Source organism: Chiloscyllium plagiosum, unplaced genomic scaffold (assembly GCF_037043375.1).
Source record: "Chiloscyllium plagiosum isolate Xiang-an unplaced genomic scaffold, Cpla_swu_hap1 HiC_scaffold_8, whole genome shotgun sequence".
Classification (NCBI taxonomy): Eukaryota; Metazoa; Chordata; class Chondrichthyes; order Orectolobiformes; family Hemiscylliidae; genus Chiloscyllium; species Chiloscyllium plagiosum.
Genome location: NW_028270146.1, coordinates 74171421 through 74199357, shown reverse-complemented (window position 1 = coordinate 74199357; position 27937 = coordinate 74171421). Strand labels below are relative to the sequence as shown.

The following is a 27937-nucleotide window of genomic DNA, read 5'->3' as shown; positions in this document are numbered from 1 at the left end:
TCACTTCATTTTACCAATGTTTATTTTTTTTTTGTTAAATGTTTTGAATACAATCTTGCTCAAAAAGCTTTTTTCTCATTCCTACAGAACCAATTCTTGCATAACTCCAGGATGATTATTTAGCAATTTCCAAGTGTTTTTCTGGGTGTGGAGGAGGGGTGGGGATGATGTTGGTGGTGTTAGTGGTTGTTATAGCTTATAGTACAAAAATGTTGACTACGTTTGTGACACTCTCTGATCCAGTTGTGAAATAAAGATACCAGGAAAATTTCCAATCACAAACTATGGAAACTGCGTGAAATATTTTCTATTTGAAACTGAAGAAAAATAAAAGTATCAGAACAATTACCAATTACAAGCTATGTAAATGAAAAAAATCAAATACTTTTGCATGAAGTCTTTTGGATACGTCCAATACTGATAACTTTGTAGTCTGGTGTTATGAATGGAGTTTTGTTTTTCCCTCATTAACGCCTAGTGGCTAGCAGTTAATTACTCCTCAGTTTTTGCTTCCATTTCATCGGCATCATCATCTCCATCAACCTCGGCATTTTCCCGCTCCAGTCGCTCAAGTTGTCTCGCCAATTCAGTCTCATCAGTGTCTGTAACCACCTTGGGCTATGAAGATCAGAGAAAAATGAGCAACGTGTGAAAGCACTTGGTACAGATTACAAGTTTGGAAAGCAATGTTAATAGAAAATTAAGGTTTTGCATCTCTCAGCTGTTTTTAACTTCTCATTTGGTAGAGCAGTTCAGAGCTACCACATTGCTATGGGTTTGGAGTCACATGTAGGCTAGATTGGGTAGGGATAACAGATTTCCTTCTTCAAAAAGGACATTAGTGAACCAGATGGACTTTTACAGCATTTAGCATTGGCCCCCACAGTGCCCTGACACTAGCTTTGTATTTAGATGTTCCTGATTCAAATTTCCCCAAATGGGATTTGAACCCAGATTATCAGAGCATCAGTCTGGGTTTCTGGATCACTGACACAATGACAACATCACACTGCTACCATCTTCCCTTATATATACTTGTCACTCTTATTAACAATTATGAAATGCAACAAGTTAAATGCAAAAGATTCCCATCTGCTTATCACACTGCCTTTTCAATAAAATGGCTAAAAGGTATAAAATTTAAAAAAAAGAGTTGTACTTCAATCCTGCAATTAAAGCTAAATACATGGGAGAGGAAGAGAACTCAAGCCAAACAGACCTCTTTTTCAGTTACCTTGTGCTGTAGCTGATTTGATTCAAACCTGAATATGAGAGATAGGATCAGGTCGTTTTCTCTTAATAGCTTTAGGAAAGATTCCAAATTATGTTTAATACTTCTTCCAAATGAATGATTAGAACCGCAAGTGATTTGCACAATATGCTCATGCCTGTCTTCATCACTCTATTGCTTGTCTGAACTAATTTAAATTAAATTAGTTTGTAAAGCTCACATGCTTCTTCAAAAGGTATGTTCAAATCTCAACCTCTGTAGTTCTTGGGACAGCATAGTGATGTTATTCACGAACAAAATACGTAATGGCAAGGCGCAGACTTGATTTTAAAGCAACATCCAAATCATCCTTGACTTTAAGAAATTGTTATAAAGAGAATGGAAGGAATGGGTGTAGAAACAGCTTAAGGAAATACAGTACTGACCTCCATCTGGATGTTGAACACGCCCCTTTTCTCCTCAATCCGTTCTTTAATTGCAGACATGGCTTGGTTTAAAATGGAAAGGCCTTCTGTACGCTCAAGTGTTGTGGTGGTCATAACATACCTTGGAGGAGCTATCAGATTTATCTAGAAAAGTAATTAAAAATTAAGCACTAGTGCAATTATTTGTGAATGTTCATCTTCAATCAAGTGTAGAAACGGAGACTGAAGATTTGAACAACTATCATTCTTGGTATGAAAAGGACTTCCAGAGTTTTAAATTTCACCTAAATACTTTGTGTAAAAGAAGGTTTAGCTGATACAGATCAAGCCAATCTGAAATTTTATCCAATCACTTCATGATATATGTTTTACAATACCTACCGTTGACTCTTGAACCAGTTCTCCAGACAATATCAAACAAGCTACCATGTAGACGTATGCAAATTTATTAAATTTCACACAATGTCAATGGTTTTCATTTGAACCAAGTAAATCATATTATTGGAGATGTACACCATTGCTCCAAATCATGTTACAATACTAAATTTTTTTCACCCAGTGGGTGATGGGGTTCTGGAATGAATTGCCTGCTAGGTTAGTTGAGGTGGGTAACCTAACAATCTTTTTAAATAAAAACTACTTGGATGAACACTTGAAATGTTATAATATTCAAGGCTACAGGTATAGTGAGAAAAAGGACTCACGTAGGTGGCAGTGTACTTTTGGTGGTATGGGTTCGATGAGCTAAAGGGCTCTTCTGAACTGTACGATTCTATAATCAATTCAATTATTTTGATGCTTTTGCAATTACAATTTTTGTAAAAGTCCAAGAATGTGTTATGATTTTGCTGATCTGACCATCAAGTTCGATTCCCATCACCCTGAAATAAATGGCGGAGTTTCTTACATTTCAACATATATTTCTATAACATTCATTTTTAAAATTCCCAATAAGCTAATGGGAAATTACAATTAGGTTTTATGGTCATGTGTACTCAGATACAGGAATGCAAGAGTACAGTGAAAAGTTGCCATTCGTGGTAACATCTTAGGTACAAAATACCAGAATTAACAAAGGTATCACTGTAATCTAGATCCAACCAGAGTTTTGTCTGGCTGATGCGGGATTTATATCCTCATATAATGCAAGTTCTCCAGACAGAAGGGCCAATATGACATTAGCCTTGAATATCACTCTGCCATCATTTGCTGTGAACAATTTGACAGTCAGCTTCTCAAATTACACAGCCTCATATATATTGTTGCAAAGCTGATTTATTTTATTGTTGGAAAACACAAACAACAGTACAGAAGTGTCATTTGATTGGCATAGCACACCAGGACAACAGTAAACTTCCTGCATGTTCAGGACTGAATTTTGTCAGAAATATACCCTGGAGAAAAGAGGCGTTCCACTTTAGATTTAGTGATGAACAATACAAAGAGAAATGCTTCTCAGCTACTAATTCTTGATTTAGTCAACCACAGTAAACTGAGAAAATCTGTAATGGGAAAAATGAGAGATCACTAGGAGGGGAAAATACTTAATGCAAAATGAAAAGTTTATATTGCTAAAGGGCAGAAGTTCTACTTGCTAAAAAAGATAACAAGGAACAGTTGAAGAGAGAAGCAATAGTATGAGACTAAAACAGAAACCATAGGATAAACAAATAATAACTACAGAACAGGGATTAGACAACAAAACATATAGGAGGGAATACATGAACAAACTACAATGGTATTACTATCAAAACACAAGGTTTTTGCAATTGTAATTGTAAAAAGAGGATTATGAGGTGCAACAGTCCCTTAAAATTTGCAAAACATTGCAAATGAAAATAAAAAGAGAGTTGGTAGACAATAAGGGATCAGAAATCTGAACAAAGAGACCTTGGAGTGCAGGCTCAGAGCTCCTTGAAAATGGAGTCGCAGATAGATAGGATAGTGAAGGCGGCGTTTGGTATGCTTTCCTTTATTGGTCAGAGTATTGAGTACAGGAGTTGGGAGGTCATGTTGCGGCTGTACAGGACATTGGTTAGGCCACTGTTGGAATATTATGTGCAATTCTGGTCTCCTTCCTATCGGAAAGATGTTGTGAAACTTGAAAGGGTTCAGAAAAGATTTACAAGGATGTTGCCAGGGTTGGAGGATTTGAGCTACAAGGAGAGGCTGAACAGGCTGGGGCTGTTTTCCCTGGAGCGTCAGAGGCTGAGAGGTGACCTTTTCGAGGTTTACAAAATTATGAGGGGCATGGATAGGGTAAATAGACAAAGTCTTTTCCCTGGGGTCAGGGAGTCCAGAACAAGAGGGCATAGGTTTAGGGTAAGAGGGGAAAGATATAAAAGAGACCTATGGGGCAACATTTTCACACAGAGGGTGGTAAGTGTATGGAATGAGCTGCCAGAGGAAGTGGTGGAGGCTGGTGCAATTGCAACATTTAAGAGGCATTTGGATGGGTATATGAATAGGAAGGGTTTGGAAGGCTATAGGCCAGGTACTGATAGGTGGAACTAGATTGGGTTGGATATCTGGTCGGCATGGACGGGTTGGACCGAAGGGTCTGTTTCCGTGCTGTACATCTCTATGACTCCATATCAAAACTGAATGAGGAACAGGAATTCATCTAAATTAATATAAGTATACTCAAAGTGCCAAAGAAAATAATAGCTCTAGAGAATGACAAATCCGCAGATCAGATTATTTAAAATCTTGTGCATAAAAACAAAGTGGTGGGAACACTGGAAATGTTACAATTATCATCTTCCAGACTTCTCTAAACGAAGGAATTGCTTCTTTAGATTGACATCCTTATTAAATAGCAAAATTCTCCAGACAACTTATAGGGAATTAACGGCCAGCCAAACATCTGCTGTCAAGAAACCCGCAGACTCCATATAGAAGGATAACATGACTGAACACCTTGAAACTTTCCAGCTGCTCAGTGATAGCCAACATGGAACTGAAAAATATAGATCTTGTAACTTGATTGTACTTTTCGGACAACGTGATTAAGTTAGTGGACTTTGGACCATCTATCACCTTCTAGGATTGAATTCGAAAAAGTCCCTCACTTCAACTGAAATCCACAGAACTGACTTGGATAGGAAATTAGCTAAGTGACTGAAGAAGAATTTCAGGATAATGGGAGGCATTCTAATGGACTGACTGTGACTAGAGGTGACCTACAAAGATCATTTGGAACCTCAATTAATTTGTTGTATTTATTAATGTCGTAAATGATGGGATTGGGCGGCATGGCGGCTCAGTGGTTAGCATAGCACCAGGGAACTAGGCTCAATTCCAACCCTGGACGACTGTCTGTGCGGAGTTTTCACATTCTCCCAGTGACTGCATGGGTCTCCTCCAGGTGCTCCAGTTCCCTCCCACAATCCAAAGACGTGCAGGTTAGGTGAATTGGCCATGCTAAATTGCCATAGCGTTCAGGGACATATTGATTTGGTGCAAATGTAGGGGAATGGGTCTGGGTGGGTGACTCTTTGGAGAGTCAGTGTGGACTTGTTGGGCCAAAGGGCCTGTTATCCATACTGTAGGAATTCTAATCTAATCTAATCTTAGATGTGTATATGCAAATTTGGTGACTCAAATATAGGTGGCATTGTAAACACTTTGGGATTGAAATATTGGACTACAAAAAGAGATAATGACACATTATTTGAAATTGGCAAAAATGTGGCTAACGGATTTCAACATACATAGATGGTCTCACCCTTGTCGTTGATTTAGAAAGGACAGAACAGAGTACTTCTTAAATCGTGAAAAGCTGGAAATAGTCGAGATCTAAAGAGTGTGGGGTTCAGGTACAAAGATGTTTTAAAAAACCAGGAACAGATAGAAGATCAACAAAACAATGAAGGTAATTCAAGTATTTATAACTAAAGGACTAGAACGCAGGAAATACAGAAAGTGATTTTGGGTACACCAGTTTAGGAATGATACAAAAAGCTGGGAGGGAGTGATTTCCGCAATAAAAACTATACTCCAAGAATTAAATTACATGCAGGAATTACATGATTAGGAATGTACTTCTGGAATTTAGAATGTTAAGCAATGATTTGAAAGAAGTTTTTGAGATATTAGAGGGGACAGATTGGGCTCATGGTGAGAAACAATTTCTGCTGACTGGGGCATCTAGTACCGGCGGTATAGTCCAAAAGTTTAAACTGGATCTTTCAGATGTGTAATGAGCAAACACTGACAGAGTGTGGTAGAAATGTAGAGGTTTCTTCTGCAAAAGGCTATTGATACCAATTCAACTGTTAATTTTATACGAGATTGGTAAGTTTTAACTATCCAGGGATTTCAAGAACATGGACCAGTCAACTTTGCCTTGAATAGCAAAACAGGCTTACCTCTGCTCCTGATTCAAATCTAGCACTCCTGTAAAAAAAAAAGCATGATATGCTCTTCAACTACACCATATAGTAGAGCTACCACATTCTTTTCCAGCTGAAGATTTATCTTAAAATTCCTTATTGGGGATTTATTATTTACTCTCTTTTATGTATGGCCCCTAGTTTAGATTTTAACTGGAAATGGAAATATCCTACCTACACTTACTGCATCACAAAAACATCACTCAACATTCTAAGGACTTCTAAACTTCCTGCCAGCCTTCTTTTCCAGGGCATACAAGCTCTTGATTGGGTTCAGAGCTCTCAGTATTAAGCAATGATGGTTATTAAATGAAGGACATACCATGAAATTAAAACATCCTCCTACACAGAGGTCTTGTGCAATAGAAACTTGACACAATAATTTGCAGTTGCAAAGTCAACACGACAAGGAAAACAGCAGCACCGAGAAAAAACACTTCCATTGTAATGTAAAATCAAAAACAAAATATGGACTTCCAAGATCCAACTAAATAAAAACAAACTTAAACTTAACAATTTGATTGAAATCAACTACTCGAAACCTTATTTTAAAGGGCCTGCTTGGACACGTACACCACAAATTAGGTTGAAGATGACAGGCTTTGCTCTACTGTTCCAAATTTCAAGCAAAACTCACAATATTTCCAATGAGTAATACTGCTTGATACTGAGCTGTCAGATCCAAAATCCCCGGTTGGCACATTGCGAGTTGAGTATCAGCCAAGGTGAGTAGATAGCATAACGGAGATATTTTCTACCATCAACCTAGTTTACGACATGCACTACCCATAGAAGCCTGATCAGGGTAGGAGATCAGAGCACTGGAGACATATGTGAAACTGTACTCCAGAGAGAGCAACAGGACTTAAGAGGAAAACTAACAAAGAAGAAAACGTTTATTTTTTTTTATTTTCTCACTCATTTACAGAAAATTCCAAGACAATTTCAGGTTTTTTTCTTAAATACTGCAGAAAACACATTTCAATTTACAATGATTTCCAGTGACTCTATTCATCCATTATGTTATTACCACGCAGGGCAGCATCAATTATGAGTGTTCTTTCTCCATTTTGATGTTAAATGTTAATTCTGAAGCAAACAACAACCTTGCACAAAAATAAGGTTGATAAAACAAAGTAGTTCCTATCATAAAGAGTTTCCAAAAACCTCATTTCCTGAGCACGGACCAATAACAACGCCTTCAAAATACATGAAGATCTTGCATGCCATAACACGAGGGGAAGCTTACAAAGAAAAACACGAGCTTTAAAGAACAAATCAAGACTTTTCTTGATACAAAATCCAAACATGCCAAAACACGCAAATTATGATGCAGTCCACATATTGATGAATTAGGCAAAATAAACCAGATGTGCTGCAGGCATAATTCAAGCCATGCAAGTCAACAGTTTTGTGGTAGTACTTGATATTTATAGTGGAAGTTAAGAACATAATACAGGGAGAGGGGGAGGGGGAAGGAATGTGAGTGCAACAGAGAGCGCGAGCGATATGGAGGTTAGGGGCAACAGTGAGGGTAAAGAAAGAGAAGCTGCCACTGAAATGGGAGATACCAGGAAGACTTCAGTGGAGGGAGGTGGAGGTGTTAAATTGAGAATGCTCCATTTGAAGAGGCAAAGCTACCCAGAAGGGAGAAGAGGAGAGGGGAGGGAAATTGCAATGTGGTTGTGAGGCAGGTCCCAGGGATTTAAGAGGGAAACTGTAAGGTTGAAAAAGAGGATAGCTGCAAAGGAGCACTAACAGTTTGAAACCTCTCACCAAGGAACTTTTAGCTCACGAGTAGTCAGGAAATTTTGAAATTACTGAAGTAACAAATTCCATGCAGATAAATTTAGAATGGGAGGAGAAAGTGAGGACTGCAGATGCTGGAGATCAGAGTCGAGTGTGATGCTGGAAAAGGACAGATCAGGCAGCATCTGAGGAACACAATAATTGATGTTTTGGGCATAAGCTCATCATCAGGAAGGGGTTATGCCTGAAACGTCGATTCCCCTGCTTCTCAGATGCTGCCTGACCTGCTGTGCTTTTCCAGCACCATACTCGATAAATTCAGAATCTCAAGTTTAAAGATACTGTCCATGATAAAGACGTCCTATATGAAGAAAAGATGTATATGCTACATGTCATGAGTATGGCAAATTTAAATAGGAGATTGAGATTGGTCATGCAGTAAAAAGGTTCGTAGTTGCTGCTCAACAGCTTCCACTTTTGTTGGATATATGATAGAAATACATTTGCTGTGATCTCACCAGACTGGGGAAAATGCTTCAGGGTGATGACTTTTTGTGTGTCTATTATTTTAAAGGGGGAAGAAAAAAAGAGAAAATTATTACTTTGATATGTCTGCTTTCCTGCGCCAATTTGAATATCGTGGTGTCAATTTTGGGAGGACATGTTGAATGATTGATCCTCTGTGTTTCCTAGGGGTTCAGAGAGACAGTGTGCATGTCAATAGATCCTTGAAGTCAACGGGACAGATAGGTAAGGTGGTTAAGACGACATATGGAATACTCTCCTTTCTTAAACAAGATACTGAATGCAAGAACAAAGGGGTTATGATGGAGCTGCAAATAGCATTAGCTATGCCACAGCACTGTGTAGTTCTAATCACCATAGAAAGGAATGGATATATCTCACACATAGGAAAGATGTGATTGCACGAGATGGACTGTAAAAGATTCCCCAGAATGTTCCTGGGCTGGAGAGATTCAACTATGAAGAGAGACTAAATAGGCTGGGGTTGGTTTTCCTCAGTGCAGAGAAGGCTGATGGGGATCTGACTGAGGTGTAAAACTTTTTGAGGAGCATAGATGGGATAGAGAGATCAATAATAAAAGGGACACAGTTTTAAGCTAAGGAGCAGGAAGTTTAGTGGGAATTTGAGCTTTTTTGAAAACAAAACACAGGCTATGGGTATTTCTAACTTGCTCCCTAAAAGACTGGTCAGGTCAGGAACCCGCAAGACATTTAAGAACTATTTAGATCACCAGTCGAAACACATAGCATGCAAGGCTACAAACCAAGTGCTGGAAAATGGGATTAGAATAGATGTTTGATGACCAGCATGGAAACTTTGGACTGAAGGGCCTCCTTCCATGCTCCAAATTATCTAAGACTTGTGTGTTGTGGCTTTAAGTTTAATGGATGATTGGAAACTAAAGATATTGATTTCTTTGAATTCTAATTTTATGATAGCCCAAATACTCCATGTGGTAATATAACCTTTTAGTCCATTGTGTCTATTCTCCTGAGGGCAAAGAGCTAACCAATTCAACTTTAGTTACTTTCAGTAAAAGAACAGCTCTCAGGTGTAGACAATTTCAAAGATTCACAACCCTCCAACTGAAGAAACTGTTCATCTCTGTCCTATAAGATCGACACTTCATCCCAAAGCCGTGACACAATATCCCAGATTCCCTGCCATGGAAAACAACCTCTGTTTACCCGATCAACCTTCCTTCAGAATCTTGTTGTTTCAACTCTCAATCTTCTAATCTTCACAAGGCCCAATTCACACAGGATCTCGTTTGACAAATCTCTCATATCAGGAAACCAATGAAATAAGCCTTTAGTGTAACACTTCCAAAATTAAGTATATTCTTTCTTACATATAGGGACCAAACTGTGCACAGGACTCTGGTGTTGTCTCACAAAAGCCTTCTAACAACTGTAGAAATTACTTCATTTTCCAATACTCGAGCAACATATCATTTGCCTTCTGAATGACCAGATGCACCTGTACCTGAATGGTGTTTCTTGTACAAGTACATCCAAATCTCTCAAACTCAATGTTACCCATATCATATGTTGTTCACTGACTTAAACTGTCAAATCTCTTTGCTCTTGGTGTCCTCCTTTCAGCTTACAACTTTGGATCAATCAGCAATTTTGACACTACTCTGAGCACTAGCACTAATCTTTGTGGCACTGCACCAAGTGCAGTTAGCCAACTTAAAAATTCCCAATTTATCCCGACTCTATCGCCTGTTTATTAACCAATCCTCCATCTGTACATCTGAACATTTCCTATGGCAGCTTATTGAATCTCTTTTGGAAATTTAAACTAAACTGAACTTGCTGGTTCCTACCATTTACTGAACTAGTTACATACTTAAAATTTGTTTAATGCAAATTTCACATGACTTCGATCATACTGTAATTTTCTAAGAGCATTGATAATACTTCCTAATAAGTGATTATTGCAGTTTTCTGAAGTCTGCTATTAGCTAAGTGGCCTGCAAATCCTCAATTTCTCTTCACTTTTTCTGTATTGGGTGAGGATTCACATTTTCCAGCTTTCGATCACTGGGGACTTTTATGAAATATTGGAATTTTCAGAAATCAAAACAATTACAGTCACCACCTCTGAGCTCGCTTTTAATCACCCTATAAAATGTAACATAGTTGTGGCATGTTCGTCAGCTTCTATTCCCTCAGGCTTCTATAACACTATCTCTATTTCGGTATCAATTATCATCCTATTAGCTCTCAAAACCCCACCACTTGTATCAGACATATGTATTACTATGAAGGAAGATACAAAATGCTTTTTCAAAACCTCAGCCGTTTTCTTATTTTTCATGACACTTTTTCTTGTCCGTGTCTCTAAACTGATCAATGTTTATCATAATAACTCTCCTTTTTATATACTTACAATCTTGTTACCATTTTTCTACCTAAATTTGCTCTCATTCTTTCCTTCCTTCCTTGCTTAGGTCATCAACTGTCATTTTACAAATTTCTAAAACCCTACCAATTCTCAAGCTTACTACTACTCTTGGCAACATTATAAACCTTTTCTGTTAACTTAATAGTATTAAGTTGTCTAGTAAGAAATGAATGTTTTTTGTTTTTTTTAAAATAGAATGTATTTAAGGTGGAGAATTCTGAGCTGTTGCTTTAAAAACGTTTTTCCACTGTTTATTTTTGTCTACTTGAGATTGCATAATGGAGTCAAACATATCCAAGAAAAATAAATCTGAACAAATGAATATTTTCTTAACAACTCAAGTTGGCTTATATAACTCATCATTATATAATGAATACTGCCCAGTCATTAAGATTACAGTCAAATCAGTCAGCCAAACTTTGATCAGTACAGAAGACAAAATTAGGCAGACCTCAAGATTCAGAGTATGCAAACATTTTGAACTGATCCTGGGTTTTTTTTTTTAAAAAAAAGGGATCTTGTAGTCATTTGCAAGAAGGCGGCACGAAGATCGGATTGAGCCACAACTACTGGAAAACGCTTTATCATCTGAACACTCACCTTAATGGGCATCAGTTCAGTAGAACAGTCTAGACCAGCTCTAAGTGACTCTTTGACAGCATCAATACCTTCGTATCCATAACATGCAACTTCAATATCTGGTTGAAGACAAAAATATAATTGAAAATCTTAAGCGAGTCTTGAAGTACAAAGTAAGGAACTCACTGTTGAAGAAAAAAATGCAACTACACATGATCTTTCAAATGAATTAGACAAGAGAAATACCACAGATTGGACAGTTAACTAGCAAACTGACTTTGAATATAGATATATGTGAAGTGAAGCACTTTGACTAAAAAAAGGTCACCCACATCTTTTGAAAATCAGAAACTGAAGTGTAGAAGAGGACATGATCTAGGGACACAAGTAAACAAACTATTTAAAAGCATGATAGTAAAGTAATTAAAGCAAAGTAATTAAAACTGCCAAAAAAACAAGGTAAGGTATTTCAAATCAAATTCAGGAATACGGTCAGAATGTATAGAATTAGGGCAACAGTAACAGAACGAACAGTAGGCTGGTTGCGAAACATTAAACTGAATAAGAGGTAAAACATTGTTATTAAGATTGGCAGAAGGTGGAAACAGGCAAGTCACAGGATTTGGTGCTGGAATCATTGTTATTTACCATTTACATATTTCATTTGGACTCAGTAGTGCCATTTCAAGATTTACTGACAGCACCAAATTGTATACTTAATACAGAGGAGAACAGCAATGAGATACAGGAACACAGGTGCCTGAAGGTGATGGGTCAAATAGAAGAGATTAGGAAAGCACATAAGACACTTATCTTTATTAGCCAAAGCACAGAATACAAGATTGAAAAAAAAAGTTACACAGGAACTGTACAAAACATAGACAAGTGAAATACTGCAGTGACGTTCTGGTCAACACATTAAAAGGGAAATCGCAATTGCACTAGTGACAGTGCAGAGGAGATTTACATGATGCTGTCTGGCCTAGGGGGCCTAAGCTATGAGGAACAATTGGATTGGTTGGGGTTATTTTCCTCAAAGCAATTAAGTTTAAGGGGGGAGGTGATAGGGATCTGCAAGATATAATCAGACAAAGACAGGGTGGATAGGAAGGCACTTCTTTCATTAGTAAAGACAGCCAATAACTAGCTATCAAACTGGGTCTAAAAAGACAGACAAATTGCAAAATTTTGTACACATTGATAAAATCTTCAACTTTTCTGATGACTCCAGAAATAGCAGGCAGGCAACTGGAAGTTAGGACTGCAATCATATCAGCCAATATCTTACTCAAGACAAACCAGCCTCCTGGGGCAGAATAGCTTACTCGTGCTTCTATACTCTCATGTACTACAAAACAGCTCTCCACAGTATAAAATGGATAAGCACAGAAGGTGCACAAGGTTTGTTAGAATGATGGTAGAGCTGAGAGGTTATATATATTAAAAATGATAGAACAGGCTGAGATTTGTTTCTCTAGAAAACAAAGCTGAAGAAGGATGACCCAAGAGAGATCAAAAAGGATTTAATGATTAAGCCACAGAAAATCTCTTATGAGCTGGAGGGTAGAACCAGAAACCTCAAGTTTTTGCCCATTAATGTGAAGTCTTCAGCTACAAGGAATAGATGAAGTAACTAGTAGAGGCATAGAAACTAGCTAATAAAATGGAGAAAGAAATGAGCTACACCAACAAGTTTAACTGAAGGAGAACTGGAGGGGGCTCATGTGTAACAAACATCACTCATTGGGCTGAATGGCCTGCTTCTGTTTTGCAAATACTGTGCAATAAAAATGACATAAAAAGCAAAAATAGATGACTGACAAAAAAAATGAATAAAAAGGTTTGCCGAAAAGGTAGACAGAATGCATGGTGTATAGTATAGTCATCAACATTGAAACACAACATTCAGACAAACTAATCTATGCAGTACATTCCCTGAAGAAAACTTAACAGAAATCTATCTTACACTTGCATAACATATCCTACGGGCATCAATCTGAACAGATATTATTCCTTCACGAAGTAGTTCGGGAAAAGAATGTTATTTTAACCTTATACAGAAGGATTTTACTTTTGTACCTATCAGATGTTTATTTTGTCACAAGGAAACCTCATTCTGAATCAGCTCATTTTCCTTTCTCTCCAATGATCTATCAATCAAGGAATTCTGCATTAATTGCAGAATTAATTCCCCATCAGTCAATATGTGTTCTACAATCTTATTTCTCTTATGATATATTTAATTAAGTGGTAGCTGACTGATCTTTGGTGATGGGGAATAGCAATATATTTGAAGCCAGGTCAGAACTGAACCATATCCAGAGTTTGGTTTTCTCTGATGTTGCAAAACTACATATTTTAAATGTGCGTGCACACAGACACACACAAAACACAGACCTTGTGTACCTGTGCAGTACTCTCAGGCAGTAAAATAAGATGCTTTGTACACAGTAAGAGGAAGCTGACTGAAGTGACTGAGACAACAATAAACTGATTTACTTGCCCTACTTAAATAAAGTCAATTTAAATATTGTTAAGTTTAGATAAATTACCATAATCAACAGTTTCAAAGTCCAACCAACAATAGCATAAAAATCAAATTTTAAACAATCTACTTGAAACTTGACATTAATGGCGGTGAGGATTCCAAGCCTAGAAAATAAATGATATTGTAGTCTGTGAAACTGAAGAAAGACAACTTGGTAGGGAAGAAAGGAGAATGAACATTAAATTGCATGCAATCAAAAGTATGCTGATCTTTTCTTATGATCTTTACAAACTAACCTTAAAATGTTTGATAGAAGCATGATCATTATAGTTAATGTTGTGATTAAGTTACATGTTGAATCATCTCTTTACGTGCCCCAGACCATACAGCAATCATTATTCAAGCTCAGAAAGACAACCAACCAACCACTAGAAAATCATTATTTTCTCCAAGGAGTAGGAAGACAAGAGAGAATGCTGGTATTGTCTTAATACATCTGTGTTCCAGAATGATTAGCAAATATAATGGTAATGTAGTTTTTGATATATCAGACTCAGCTTGCATCATTTTGACAGTTCTGAATACACTGCACAATTACATTAGACACACCTGCTCTAATTTTAACAGCCTGTGGAGTGAGACGTCGTCTGATATTTTCCAGTAATACTCCCCGCTCTTCTTCTGTCAAGTCGAGACTGTCAAGAATTGTAGGGTCTCTGTTGGGGGGAAAAAACCCAGCAAATTATGTGTATAATGAAGAAACCAACATAAGACGGTCTGCATATTGCTGCAAAGAGAACAGTCAGATGACTTTACGTGGATGAGGAAGAAAGGCAGGCTTGAAGGTGAAAGAACTGAACATGCAGGAAATTTCCATGGTGTCACAACAAATTTGTTACATACAGGGGGTCCCTGATTTACAAATGTGATGTTATACAATGGTTTACGTTTAAAGGTCCAACATATGATCATTTCGTCTACTTAATATTGTCCTTCATTTTGTTCAGAATTTTATGCTAATTGACTTGTGAATGAACTCAACAATGGAACCAAGGGACTGTCTGTACATACCAGGAAGACCTTGGAAATCCTTGATCTGTCGGGAATTAATGGATCTTAACTCAATGGCAGTAAGATTTTACAATTACTCTCAAGTTTACTGGTCTGGAAACATTTAAAAGGTGTGCGCATATGTTCAGAGGTGGAGACAGAAATGTCTTGCTGCTCCTATTCACAATCTACTGACCTGACTGGAATGGCACCTGCCAAATAAGATTAGCCTTTTGTAAGATACTGGTGTGACAAGGTACTAATAGTTACTATCTAGGAATGTACATTAGGGATAGCTTATTGGAGGTACTGGGTTGAATGAAGCCAGAATGTTTGGAATTACCTTCAGACACGATCAACTTAATTACAGGAAAACAAACAGACTTAAATTCAATGTCTGACTTATCTTAAACAAGACACAATGGAAAACCATACTTTTTAATTAATTCATCTGAAGGTTATGGAAATCAGTAGTTATTGCCCATCCTCAATTGTCCGGGAGAAGGCAGTGGTTCAAAAACTTTTTGAACCACTGCACCATCTTTGGGATGGAGGCACGCCCACAGAACTGTCAGGAAGGCAGTTCCAGGAATTTGATCCAACAGCAATATGCAAGTCAGGATTACGTGTGGCTCAAAGGCAACTTGCAGGTAGTGGTGCTCCCAAGCAACTGTTGCCCTTGACTTTCTAAGTGGTTGAGTTTGCGAATTTGGAAGCTGCTGTCAAAGATGCATTAGTGGATTACTGCAGTGTATATTGTGGATAGTACACACTGCTGCCAGTGCATCAGTGAAGGGAATCAATGGTGTAGGTGGTGGATAGGATGCCAATCAAGTGGGTTGCTTTGTCCTAGAAGGTATCAAGCTTAGAGCACTGTTGGAGTTGCACTGAACTGAGCAAGTGGAGACTATTCTGTAACACTCTAGATTCTATCTTGTAGTCAGAATACAGACTTTGGGGAGACAGGACGTGACTTATTCACTGCAGGATTTCTCTCCTCTGACCTATTCTTGTCACTATAGTATTGGTAAGACCGGTCCAGTTCAACGTCCCAGGATATTGATAATGGATGCCTTAATAATGGTAATGCCATTGAACATCAAGTGTAATGGTCAGTTTCTCTCTTGTTGGAAGGGGTCACTGCTTGGAACTTAGCTTTGCACTGTGGTTTTGCTGGAAACGGATAAAGTGTTTTTAAGTACCAGAGGAACCATAACTGGCATTGAACATTTAGCAATCAATGAACAACACCCCTTCTGACTTTAGAGATGGAAGGAAGGCCACTGATGGAACAACGGAGGACAGCTAGGCTGAGGACATTATTGTGAAGAATTCTTGAGATGCTCTGGGGTTGAGTATTTATACAATATTTTATTGTTCACTGGACTTCACCAGATTTTTTTTAAAAAAAAGTGTAGAGTCTCCTCTTTGATGCAAAATTACTGCGGATTTTGTCTAAAGAATCCACATGGCAAGCCGAGATCCTTCAAATTATCAGTACCTACAAAAACAGACTAGAATGGACCAGATCAGTTCATTCGGCTTTTTTTGTGCCATAAATTTCTGATGATTCTAAGTAATAAAAAAACCTAATGGCAACATAAAAATAGGCCATTGAAATCTGTTCAATCATTTTATTGGATTATGTTTAACTTGCATCATAAAAAAGAGTAAGTTAAGATTGCAGGAAGCAGATAAGGCTGGATGCCTAAATGGCAAGGTGATGACAACACCGTGGGTTCAATTCCCACACCAACTGAGGTTACCACAAAAGGCTCTCCTTCTCAACCTTTCCCCTTGCCTGAGGAATGGTGACCCTTGGGTTAAACTAATACCTGTCATCTTTCTCTAAGACAGTGCAATGGTAAGACTAAGGTGATTCTACCCTTTTAACACTGCATATTAATTTATGGCAGTTGGTTTACTATATAGCAGCATTACTGAATGACACTTTAATGTGAATTTAAAATTTCAAAACCACATTTAAAATCAATATAATTCAAAATTCTAGATAATGGACTTGGTAAGAATGAGCTACAGAGGGAGTACTGAAATGGAACTTTAATTTCAGGCCGAGCATTGAAGAAGTTTTTAATGCTGGCATTAAAAAGCTTCTTCAATGCTAGGCCTGAAATTAAAAACTAAAAAAAAACCCTATAAATTGATAAAATATAAACTACTAATGGTACTTAGATGCAATGTGTTATTTGAATGCATTGAAACATTTTGAAAAGCCAAACTATTGCGTAAATTCAACTGAAATTTTGTTTAGAATTGGGAAGTTGATATCACTATCAAGGCTGGTATTTGATGCCCATCCTTAATTGCCCTATTGCCCTAACTGCTTGGTTCTCCATGGTTTTCCAGAGGGCAATTAAAAGTAAATAATATTGCAGTGGTCTGGAATCACATGTAGGCTAAATCAGATAAGGTACGAAAAAGTGAACCAGACAAGACAATGGTTAAACAGGTACTATTAGGCTGGCTTTGGTTTCAGATTTTATTCATTTCACATTTCACTATCTGCTGTGCTGTGATTTGAACTCCTGTCCCCGGGACATTAGTCCTCAGATCTGGGTTACCAGCCTAGTAACATTACCACTACATCACCACATTCCCTGATTAAGTGAGTTGGTGTCTTAGGAAAGGTACATTCCACTTGAAATCGTCCAATTTAATGGCATCCTGTCAGTAAAGAATGGAACTGCTGCCATCAAGTGGCAACTGAGTTGCTCCAGATGAGTTGAACACTAAATTAGATTTCTTTGGCACAACTACAGTGTTAATAGGATACATGCATATCCTATTAAATTTTTTATACTTCTGGAAAATTATGTGATAACTGATTCAGCTTAGAACAGGGCTCTCAACAGTAAGCCCTAATACAGGTAGCAGGATTTCTCTTGGTAAGGGTTTAGCCTGGAGTCCTTAAACACACTATATCAGTTGGTCTGCAAAATAAGTTTTAATACAAATCAATTTCATGAGGAACTTCTCCAAATCTCCCACCTCTTCAATGAAGCACAACTAAATTATTTCTTACGAAACTGCATGTTTAAATGCATCATAAGCTCCATATCCAGGCCTCTTGTACTTCTCATCAAAGACCCAAGCAGTTCTCTGAAACAGACTGTCCAGTTGTTCATCTTTAGTATATTCGAGCACCTCTGCCACATGTCGCAAAATGCTATATACCTGTTGAAAAGTAAACACGTGTGCCTTTATTCTTATACAAGAACATTCATTAGAATGATAGACAATTGTTTGAAAGATATCAAAGTACTTCCTAGTAATGAATTCCCACTGAAGTGCAATCAGAGCTTTGTAAAATGTCAAAAGTGGCAATCAATTTGTGCTAATTGTTGGGGACACCAGAACTCCCCATGATTCTTAGAACAATGCCTTGAATTTGTATCTACACAAATAAAAAAATCAGACAAAAGTACATGAAGCATCACACGAAAGACATATTCAACAACGCAAAAGTCCCTCAGTGATACACTGATGGATTATTTTAAATCTGTTCAATCCCAAGTGGGCTGTCATATTTAGATTCTGGATTAGTGGTGCTGGAAGAGCACAGCAGTTCAGGCAGCATCCGAGCAGCAGTAAAATCGACGTTTCGGGCAAAAGCCCTTCATCAGGAATAAAGGCAGAGAGCCTGAAACGTGGAGAGATAAGCTACAGGAGGGTGGGGGTGGGGAGAAAATAGCATAGAGTACAATAGGTGAGTGGGGGAGGGAATGAAGGTGATAGGTCAGGGAGGAGGGTGGAGCAGATAGGTGGAAAAGAAGATAGGCAGGTAGGACAAGTCATGGGGACAGTGCTGAGCTGGAAGTTTGGAACTAGGGTGAGGTGGGGGAAGAGGAAATGAGGAAACTGTTGAATTCCACATTGATGCCCTGGGGTTGAAGTGTTCCGAGGCGGAAGATGAGGCGTTCTTCCTCCAGACGTCTAGTGGTGAGGGGGCTGCGGTGAAGGAGGCCCAGGACCTCCATGTCCTCGGCAGAGTGGGAGGGGGAGTTGAAATGTTGGGCCACGGGGCGGTGTGGTTGATTGGTGCGGGTGTCCCGGAGATGTTCCCTAAAGCACTCTGCTAGGAGGCGTCCAGTCTCCCCAATGTACAGGAGACCGCATCGGGAGCAATGGACACAATAAATGATATTAGTGTATGTGCAGGTAAAACTTTGATGGATGTGAAAGGCTCCTTTAGGGCCTTGGATGGAGGTGAGGGAGGAGGTTTGGGCGCAAGTTTTGCAGTTCCTGCGGTGGCAGAGGAAGGTGCCAGGATGGGAGGGTGGGTTGTAGGGGGGGCGTGGACCTGACTAGGTAGTCACAGAGGGAACAGTCTTTGCGGAAGGCGGAGAGGAGTGGGGAGGGAAATATATCCCTACCCATATCCAAGGCCCTAAAGGAGCCTTCCACGTCCACATCCACTAATATCATTTACCTACACATCCACTAACATCATTTATTGTGTCCGTTGCTCCCGATGCGGTCTCCTATACATTGGGGAGACTGGACGCCTCCTAGCAGAGCGCTTTAGGGAACATCTCCGGGACACCCGCACCAATCAACCACACCGCCCCATGGCCCAACATTTCAACTCCCCCTCCCACTCTGCCGAGGACATGGAGGTCCTGGGCCTCCTTCAGCGCTGCTCCCTCACCACCAGACACTTGGAGGAAGAACGCCTCATCTTCCGTCTCGGAACACTTCAACCCCAGGGCATCAATGTGGACTTCACCAGTTTCCTCATTTCCCCTTCCCCCACCTCATCCTAGTTCCAAACTTCCAGCTCAGCACTGTCCCCATGACTTGTCCTACCTATCTTCTTTTCCACCTATCTGCTCCACCCTCCTCCCTGACCTATCACCTTCATTCCCTCCCCCACTCACCTATTGTACTCTATGCTACTTTCTCCCCACTCCCACCCTCCTCTAGCTCATCTCTCCACGCTTCAGGCTCTCTGCCTTTATTCCTGATGAAGGGCTTTTGCCCGAAATGTCGATTTTACTGCTCCTCGGATGCTACCTGAACTGCTGTGCTCTTCCAGCACACTAATCCAGAATCTGGTTTCCTGCATCTGCAGTCATGGTTTTTACGGTCATATTTAGAGTTGACTTATTATAAAATTGAAAGATTTTTCAGTGCAAGATTCAGGGTTTTTAAAGAGTTAATTTACAAGTATTAGTTTCATCTATTAGAGTCAAGTATTAGATTGGCATGTGTAACTGATATCAGTCTGAGAGAACAGGTTTTGTTTCATTGATTACAAGGGGTCATTCACATGAGAAATAACCTTCTTGCAAAGACATCAAGTGTTGCCTGAAAAAAATTCACTAATGGGAGAGTGGTACCCAGTTTAATTGGTAGTCCAAAGAGGCTCATGGTCCCTGGACAAACACATACAAACAGAAGAGACATGGCTAAGTACCTTATCAACAATAGATGCCATTAAGTTCCAACTTAATACTTGGAAGTCATGAAAACTGACCAGAAGCAACCATCTTTAACATAACTAGGCAAGGCAGAGTGTTTTTAAATTTGAGGGATTTTTATTGAATTGTTATAATAGTTATTCTGTACATTTCCTTCATGACTCTGGACTAAAGGACTGGACAACATATTTTTTCTCACTAAGTGGGTTAATGGAAGAATGTAGGCACATATGCGAGTGAACTTGTAAGGATCATGATGTCCCTTTCAAACAAAGTACAAGTTCCTTTGTCATACTGCTCACTGATTACACTATTATCTGCCTAGATACTGCACAGTAAAAGCAAACTCCTCAAATCAACAGATGTGGGTTCACTTATGAGAAGGACTGGCAATACTAATGTTGCTAATATGTACACACACCAAATCTTTACCTTCGTTGTCACATTAACAGAGTCAAGTCACATGTCCAAAAATTGTATATGTACACACAAGTTATGCATTTTTTTAGTATCTGCAGTTCATGCAATGTCACTGGCATGCTGCCACAAAAACCTACATAAAAGCACATTCTTTTCAGTGTGTTACCTTTTTTTAAAAAAAAATAGTCAGGTGTACTCAGTTGCTGCTGCTGAGGAGCCCATCAGTACAATACTAAATTCTTTCATACAATGTATTAAATACATGTTTTTTTTTTTAAAAAAAGAAAGAATGCTTACAGTCTTGCTCTTAGTAAATTTGTCTTCACATTTTATAGTTTCTTCTTGTGAAACTCTGCGCTTTGACAAATCAATGTAACCTGGATCAAACAAGACGAGTACAATACAATGAACCACAATGGCCAAAATCTCCTGCTGTAAGAGGCAATGCTAAAACATTCCAGTATGTTGAAAAGCTACCTAGTGAAATTAAGGATAATGAAACCAGGATCCCATCATGTTTCAGAAAGTTGTGTAGCTCAGATAACTCTACTTCATTACACACATCATTACACTACAGCATTAAGACTTCCGATTAACTTACATTTACCTAAATTCTTTAATGTAGTAAAACATCCAAAAACATTTAGGAATATTAATGAAGAAAATGTGACTTCACACAAGATCTCAGGACTGTTGCAGTCGATTAGATTCCCTGCAATGTGGAAACAGGCCCTTCGGCCCAACAAGTCCACACCGACACTCCAAAGAGTAACCCACCCAGACCAGTTTCCCTCTGACTAATGCACCTAACACCATGGGCAATTTAGCACGGCCAATTCATCTGACCTGCACATCTTTGGACTGTGGGAGGACACCGGAGCACCCGGAGGAAACCCACGCAGACATGGGGAGAATGTGCAAACTCCACATAGACAGTCGCCCGAGGCTGGAATTGAACCTGGGTCCCTGGCACTGTGAGGCAGCAGTGCTAGCCACTGAGCCACCGTGCTGCCCCAGGTTAAAAAGTGTGCTTTAAATGGAGAGATGGAGGAAGAGAGCGAGAGAGTCCATGAGCACTCAGACATGAATTCCAGAATTCAGTGTCAACGCATCTGAAGGAAAGACCACAATGAAGAGCAATTAAAATATAGAACAGGCAGGATGCCAGTATTGGGAAATATGCAGAGCTCTTGGAGTTGCAGGCTTGGAGGATTTAGAGAGATAGAGTGTATGTGGACATGGAATATGGAATTGAGAATGAAAATTAAATTTAAAAAACCAGGCCAAAATAGATCAATAAGTGCAGAGGTGACAGGAACAAGATTTGTGTTTGGGAGATCTGACAGGAGAGCACTAGTTCAGTTAAGTGTAGAGATACTAAATGAATGAACGAGCGAGAGTTTTAGCAGATAAGTTGATCAGGACCATAGACCACAATGGAGGTGAAAGCTGGCAGCTTTGTGTTAGGGAGCAAGTATATGGGTGGAAGTTCATCTTAGAATTGAACAGGTTGCAAAGATTATGAAAAGTCTGCTCTATCATTAAGTGGAGGGATGAGGTCAGTGATTAGGGAATGGACTTTTTGGAATGGACTGATAACAATGATTCAAATTCACCATTTGGACAAATAAGACAAATGGCTACAAATTGCAATTCACACATGATATCTGTACATAAGTAAAAACATGAAAATACTCATTGTGATTTTGGAATTTACCAAGAATGGTCAGATCATATTTCATAGGTTAATTAACCTTGTGCTCGAAACATGTTCCTTTCTAAATATGAGAAAAGTCACAAACAACTGACATTACATAAAATAACTGAATTATTTAGATCTCTCTCATTATAGAATCATAGAATTCCTACAGTGTGGAAACTTGCCAGAGGAAGTGGTGGAGGCTAGCAAAATTGTAACATTTAAAAGGCATCTGGATGGGTATTGGAATAGGAAGGGTTTGGAGGGATATGGGCCGGGTGCTGGCAGGTGGGACTAGATTGGGTTGGGATATCTGGTCAGCATGGACGAGTTGGACCAAAGGGTCTGTTTCCATACTGTACATCTCTATGACTCTATGTCCACACTGACCCTCTGAAGAGTAAACCACGCAGACCCATTCCCCTATCTATTACTCTACATTTCTCCTGACACGGGGAGGCTGTGCAAACTCCACACAGACCAGAGGCTGGAATCAAACCCGGGTCCCTGGTGCTGTGAGGCAGCAGTGGTAATCACTGAGTCACCGTACCACTCCTCAGGCTCTAAGAGGCAATTAATTTATTTTGAAGCGTGTACAAACAGTAGGCACAGAAGACCAATAAAAACGAAAACATGCTTGATGGAACTGCTGGGAGATGAATGTTATCCATAAGAACTGTCGTGCTCATCTCCCAATACTATTGGAATTGAAACATCTACTCCAGAGAGCAGTTGGGGCCTCCATTTAAAAAGATTAACCCAAATTGTAACTCAACACTGCACTGGCAATCAACACTTTGTGTTCAAATTCCTCAGGTGAGTTTTAAAGCCACACCAGATGTCTCAGAAGTAAAAGCACAACTAGTGAGCCAGAGATTAGCAAACATAAAGAATGAACCATTAATGAAGCTCCAGTTGTCATCATTAACGGCACACCATTTCTAAATCTGCAAAAACACGACAGACGGTTATCAAAATCTGCATACCTTTCTCTTTGTCGACTCGGATTACAACAACGCATTCATTTCTACCAATTCGAATCAGTTTGTTGATAGATCGGATACGCCTTCTTGAAAGTTCACTGAGAAGAATCATGCCTTCAATGTTGTTATATTCGAGAAGACTGACATAGGCACCCATCTCCGCAATGGAGCGGACATTTACCATCACCACATCTTCCACCTCTGGAAATTTGTGTTGGTAAAACCGACAACTAAGAGCTGGCATTCTGAAACATGCAGAAGAAATCAAATTACACCAGTATTTCACAACAGCAAGAACAGACAATGTATTATTGCTAGATAGTGGAAAAATGTGCAAAACCAACAGAATCCTAAATAATAATTGAGGAGCAACAAAGAGAGGATAAAATAATAACAGGAGATCTACAAAAAAAACAGCCACCATGCAGTTTCAGTTTAACTCCACATATAGTTCATTTCAGCTTGGCAGCTTCAAGGGAACAAGAAAGGAGCATAATACCTAACAATCAAAAAAAAAGTTTCTTTAATTCAGAAGTTCAATGCAAAGTTTTTTTTATTTGCAGAGAATGTGCTTTTTGCAATGTTTATGTAGAAAAGCACAAACCAAAGATGTTTTTAGTTACTCCTGCCACTTCAAAAAATTTGTTTGTTTGCAACTTTAATGAATGCTAAATTTTTTTGAATGATGGTTAATTACTTTATATTATGGATTGGCACGGAATACACGAAAATAGAATGAGTTCAACCAGTGAGACGCTCAGCTATACAAACCAGAAAGATACCAATCATTAGCTGATCCAAGCATAAAAGCACATATGTTCTACAATTCATATATCTTAAAGATAACAGCTGGGTTCTTTGAACACACACCATCTCTGGTGGATGCAGAGTTCAACATTTAGAGGCCCAATCCAAAAATATAGAACAAAAATTTAGGAGTGAAATCTGGAAACATTTCTAAAACACAGTAGCAAAAATTGAGAACATTTGGGAATTGGTGCTCAAACAAATATTCACGTTAAACTGGGGACTGACAGACTTTTGTTAATCAAAACTGTTAAGGGAGGTGGAGCAAAGGCAGGAAGTAGGTCACTTGCTACAATGTTCATTAACAATTCACAGAACTGGTTAAACATGCAAGGTTTAATTCTTTTCTGAATTTTTAAAATTAGCTTTCCTGGAAGTGTAAGAATCATTGGTTTGTGCTGTTCTAATAATTTACAAGTTATCAGAATCTCTGAACAGGCATAACAAAAAGTATCTGGCCTTGTTGACATATAGCATTTAATTCACTAATGCTGACTAGCAAATGACTGTATCTGAAATGCAATTCTTGCAAATTATGCTGAAATTATTTAAATCTACAGTTTTTTTTAACCATTTACTTCCCACTGAGTAACCATCTTCTATGCATCACCAAATTAACTATTCTTTGAAAACAAAACAATAACGTCACAGCTAAGCAGTTCCTGTTTTTCCCAAACATCCATGCACACATCTATTTTCCAGACATACCAAAGGCATTTGATGTCTGATGCATTTTTTCTGTGTTTTCTTTTAACAGGGCACTGATTATATGGAAATAACACTGAAGCTTAAATATTCTACCTTACACTTTTTTTAAAAAGTGAAGTTTCTTTGTTATTGCTTAGGGAAGGAGTTGCATAGAGAATTTAAAATCACAGGAATTTACGTAAGGAGTATTTTGGTGACCTAACTTGCTGCTAAAACAATTTAAAACCACCTCACAAGTTACTTATTCTCAAAATCTTACCTCTTCAAATATTCTTCTCTTCCATTAAAAGATGCAGTAGCCTCTGCTTTCACTACTTTATGTGAAAGCACTACAGGTTTATCCTAACTTACCTAACTCATTTAAATTGATGCCCTCCAACAACTGATCAAGATTTCAATAAAGCTATTTACCAAATTGTCTCAAAACCCTTCATAATTTAAAAAACTCTTCTTCGTCTTCTTTCACTCAACAGATATACTCCCAACTCTCAAACCTATGTTCTCATACAAAGGTGAACACCCAATCATGCAGCCATAGAATCATACAGTGCAGAAGAGTCTATTCAACCAACACCAGCAACTCGCACACAGCTTTGAATGTTATGACATGCCAAGTGCTACTTAGTAAAGGACGCGAGATACTTTGCCTCTACCACCCTCTGAGGCAGCTCATTCCAGACCATCACCATCCACTGGGTAAAAAGGTTTTTCCCTCACATCCCTTTTAAACCTCCTGCCCCTCACAAATGACTTTCCAATTTAGGGGAATAATGGCTCCTCATCCACAACTTGTACACCCCTCAATCCTGTACACCTCAATCAGATTGCCCTTTAGTTTCTCTGCTCCAATGAAAACAACCCAAGCCTATCTGAACTTTCCTCATAACTTAAATTTCCATTCCAGGCATAATCATGGGGAACCTCCTCTGAAACCAGTCATTTCTCAATGAAGTGTCAGCATAGATTATATGCTCTGAGCTATAGTGGATTGAACCCAACTTTTTTCAGTCCAGATGCCAGTGAGAGAGGAAACCACACTTGTGCAACAGATCAAGCACTGGTACTTTAATGGAAGCAATGAGGCAAAGTTTCACATATAAAAGATGCCACTGGAAGCTGGACTTTCACTGGGCCCACAGTTTTAATTTTAGTCCTCTGAGGCAGAGTTTCACCTTAATTAAACAAGGGAGCAGACTGCCATCCCCAACACAGGAAAATCCAGCAGAAGAAGCCAAGGGACAACCTTTTTGACGAATACATATGCACTGTTATATCTCCATTAAATTCCCCAGGATATAAAGAAACAAAATGGGACACAAGATGGTGCAATGGCAGTGTCCCCACCTCTGAGTCACATCTGAAGGAGTGAAGCTCTACGTGTCTATACCGATTAATTAAAATAACTATAAAGTACCTTTAAGTCAACATGTGGGCCTAGGTTCAATGTGTGGAATAACATCTCTGACCAGGTTGATGAGAAGGTAGCAATAAATTTGATATTGTTGCTTTATAGGAATTTTCCATTCTGCCACTGGAGGGTTGCATGTGTCATCATTCCAATATTAAATCCACGAGAATTTACAATAGAGCTATGGAATCAGAATGACAGAAAATCCATTGATGCAGGCTTTGGATAGCTCAATAAACTTAATAAAAATCAATAGGAGCTGTCAGCCAAGACTAATTGCATGTGGTGGTTTGAAGCCAATCTGGCCATTTTTGTGACATACCTGTTACTTCATAGTGCAATTTTCATTTCATTTTTATTTCAAATATCTATATTTCATTTCATTTATTAACTTAAGAAAAAGGGTTCAGATTTTTAATAGTTTTGTCCAAGTCTATCTACATCAAAGAGATTAGAAAACTGAAAAACAATTTGCAATAATGCAATTATGAGAAAAAAAGTGAAGACTGCTAATGCTGGAGATCAGAGTCGAAACGTGTGGCACTGGAAAAGCACAGCAGGTCAGGCAGCATCCGAGGAGCAGGAGAATTGATTCCTGATGAAGGGCTTATGCCCAAAACATCGATTCTCTTGCTCCTTGGATACTGCCTGACCTGCTGTGCTTTTCCAACACCATGTTTTTCAATAATAATGCAATTATACTCGTTTGAATTCTTCATCTTACTCGTGACAATACAAAAATGTCCATAAGGCCTTAATTCCAAATATCTAGTCTGTTAAAACAAGGAAATTTAAGCCTGACCTAGCTCAATTCCTAAACTAGCAGAGATAGAGAAGACATTCCTTGACAACGAAGTGAATATAGTATTGAGGCCTTCCATCCCCTGGGATTTCACTTTAAGAATGATGCAATCCATCTACCTTCCATCTGTGAACTTCAAGAATCCTCAGACAGGTCTCACGTGGCTGCAGATATTTTCTAATCAACCTGTTCGGGGATGTTATTACACTCCTCTGGAACAAATGGGACTTGAACGCGGATCTCCTGGGTCAGAGATGGGGACACTACCACCATTCTCTGAAACTACCACATTCCAGGCCTTGGGAGTGGTTGGAGTGGCAAGAGAGGCCCCACCGGAAAATCTCAGGTCTCAGGCAATCCCGAGATACGCGGTGAGAGCTCTCTGTCAGATTTCAAATGACACGGAGACAGACACAAACCCACACTGACTGGAACCATATAAAAGGAGGGTCACCGGGGCCTGGGTGAGCCTGCGGATGAAGTCGAGGACCCGCTGTGCCCGGATAAAACATGCTGTCATTAGGCCAGCGTCCACACCCACCTTTTCCAGTGAATCAGTGGCAGGGCACAGACTCACGACGTGAAAAGATAGTTCAGTGTCTCACTTACTTGAGCACAATCTACGGACAACGAAGGAATGAAGGCGATCAGCACCTCAGGCCCACTCTCTTACTTGGCGCCGTTTCCGTTGCCTCGCATACCCTTTATGCACAGGCGCGGTGCCGTTTGTTTCCCTTACGACGTCCTCTCCCTTCTGCGCAGGCGCGATGCCATTTCCGTTTCAGCTGCGGTATTTTCTTCCTTCTGCAAAGGCG

The 27937-nt window shown here is 39.1% G+C and overlaps 1 protein-coding gene across 2 annotated transcripts; it reads right to left on the bottom strand.

Moving 5' to 3' along the window:
- eif2s1b (eukaryotic translation initiation factor 2, subunit 1 alpha b) lies at positions 1–27887 on the bottom strand. Of its 2 annotated transcripts, XM_043697933.2 has the most exons (9): positions 27732–27863; positions 26327–26501; positions 23401–23642; positions 21013–21092; positions 17898–18049; positions 14414–14520; positions 11338–11435; positions 1657–1800; positions 1–618 (listed from the first exon to the last, which is right to left on the bottom strand). In XM_043697933.2, exons 3-9 carry the CDS (start codon positions 23639–23641, stop codon positions 493–495), a joined length of 948 nt encoding a protein of 315 aa, XP_043553868.1. In that variant the 5' UTR covers position 23642; positions 26327–26501; positions 27732–27863; the 3' UTR covers positions 1–492. The 2 variants fall into 2 exon arrangements, with proteins under 2 accessions (XP_043553868.1, XP_043553867.1); XM_043697932.2 differs by lacking the exon at positions 26327–26501 and having other exon boundaries at positions 27732–27887.
- Between the last annotated feature and the right edge of the window lie 50 nt (positions 27888–27937).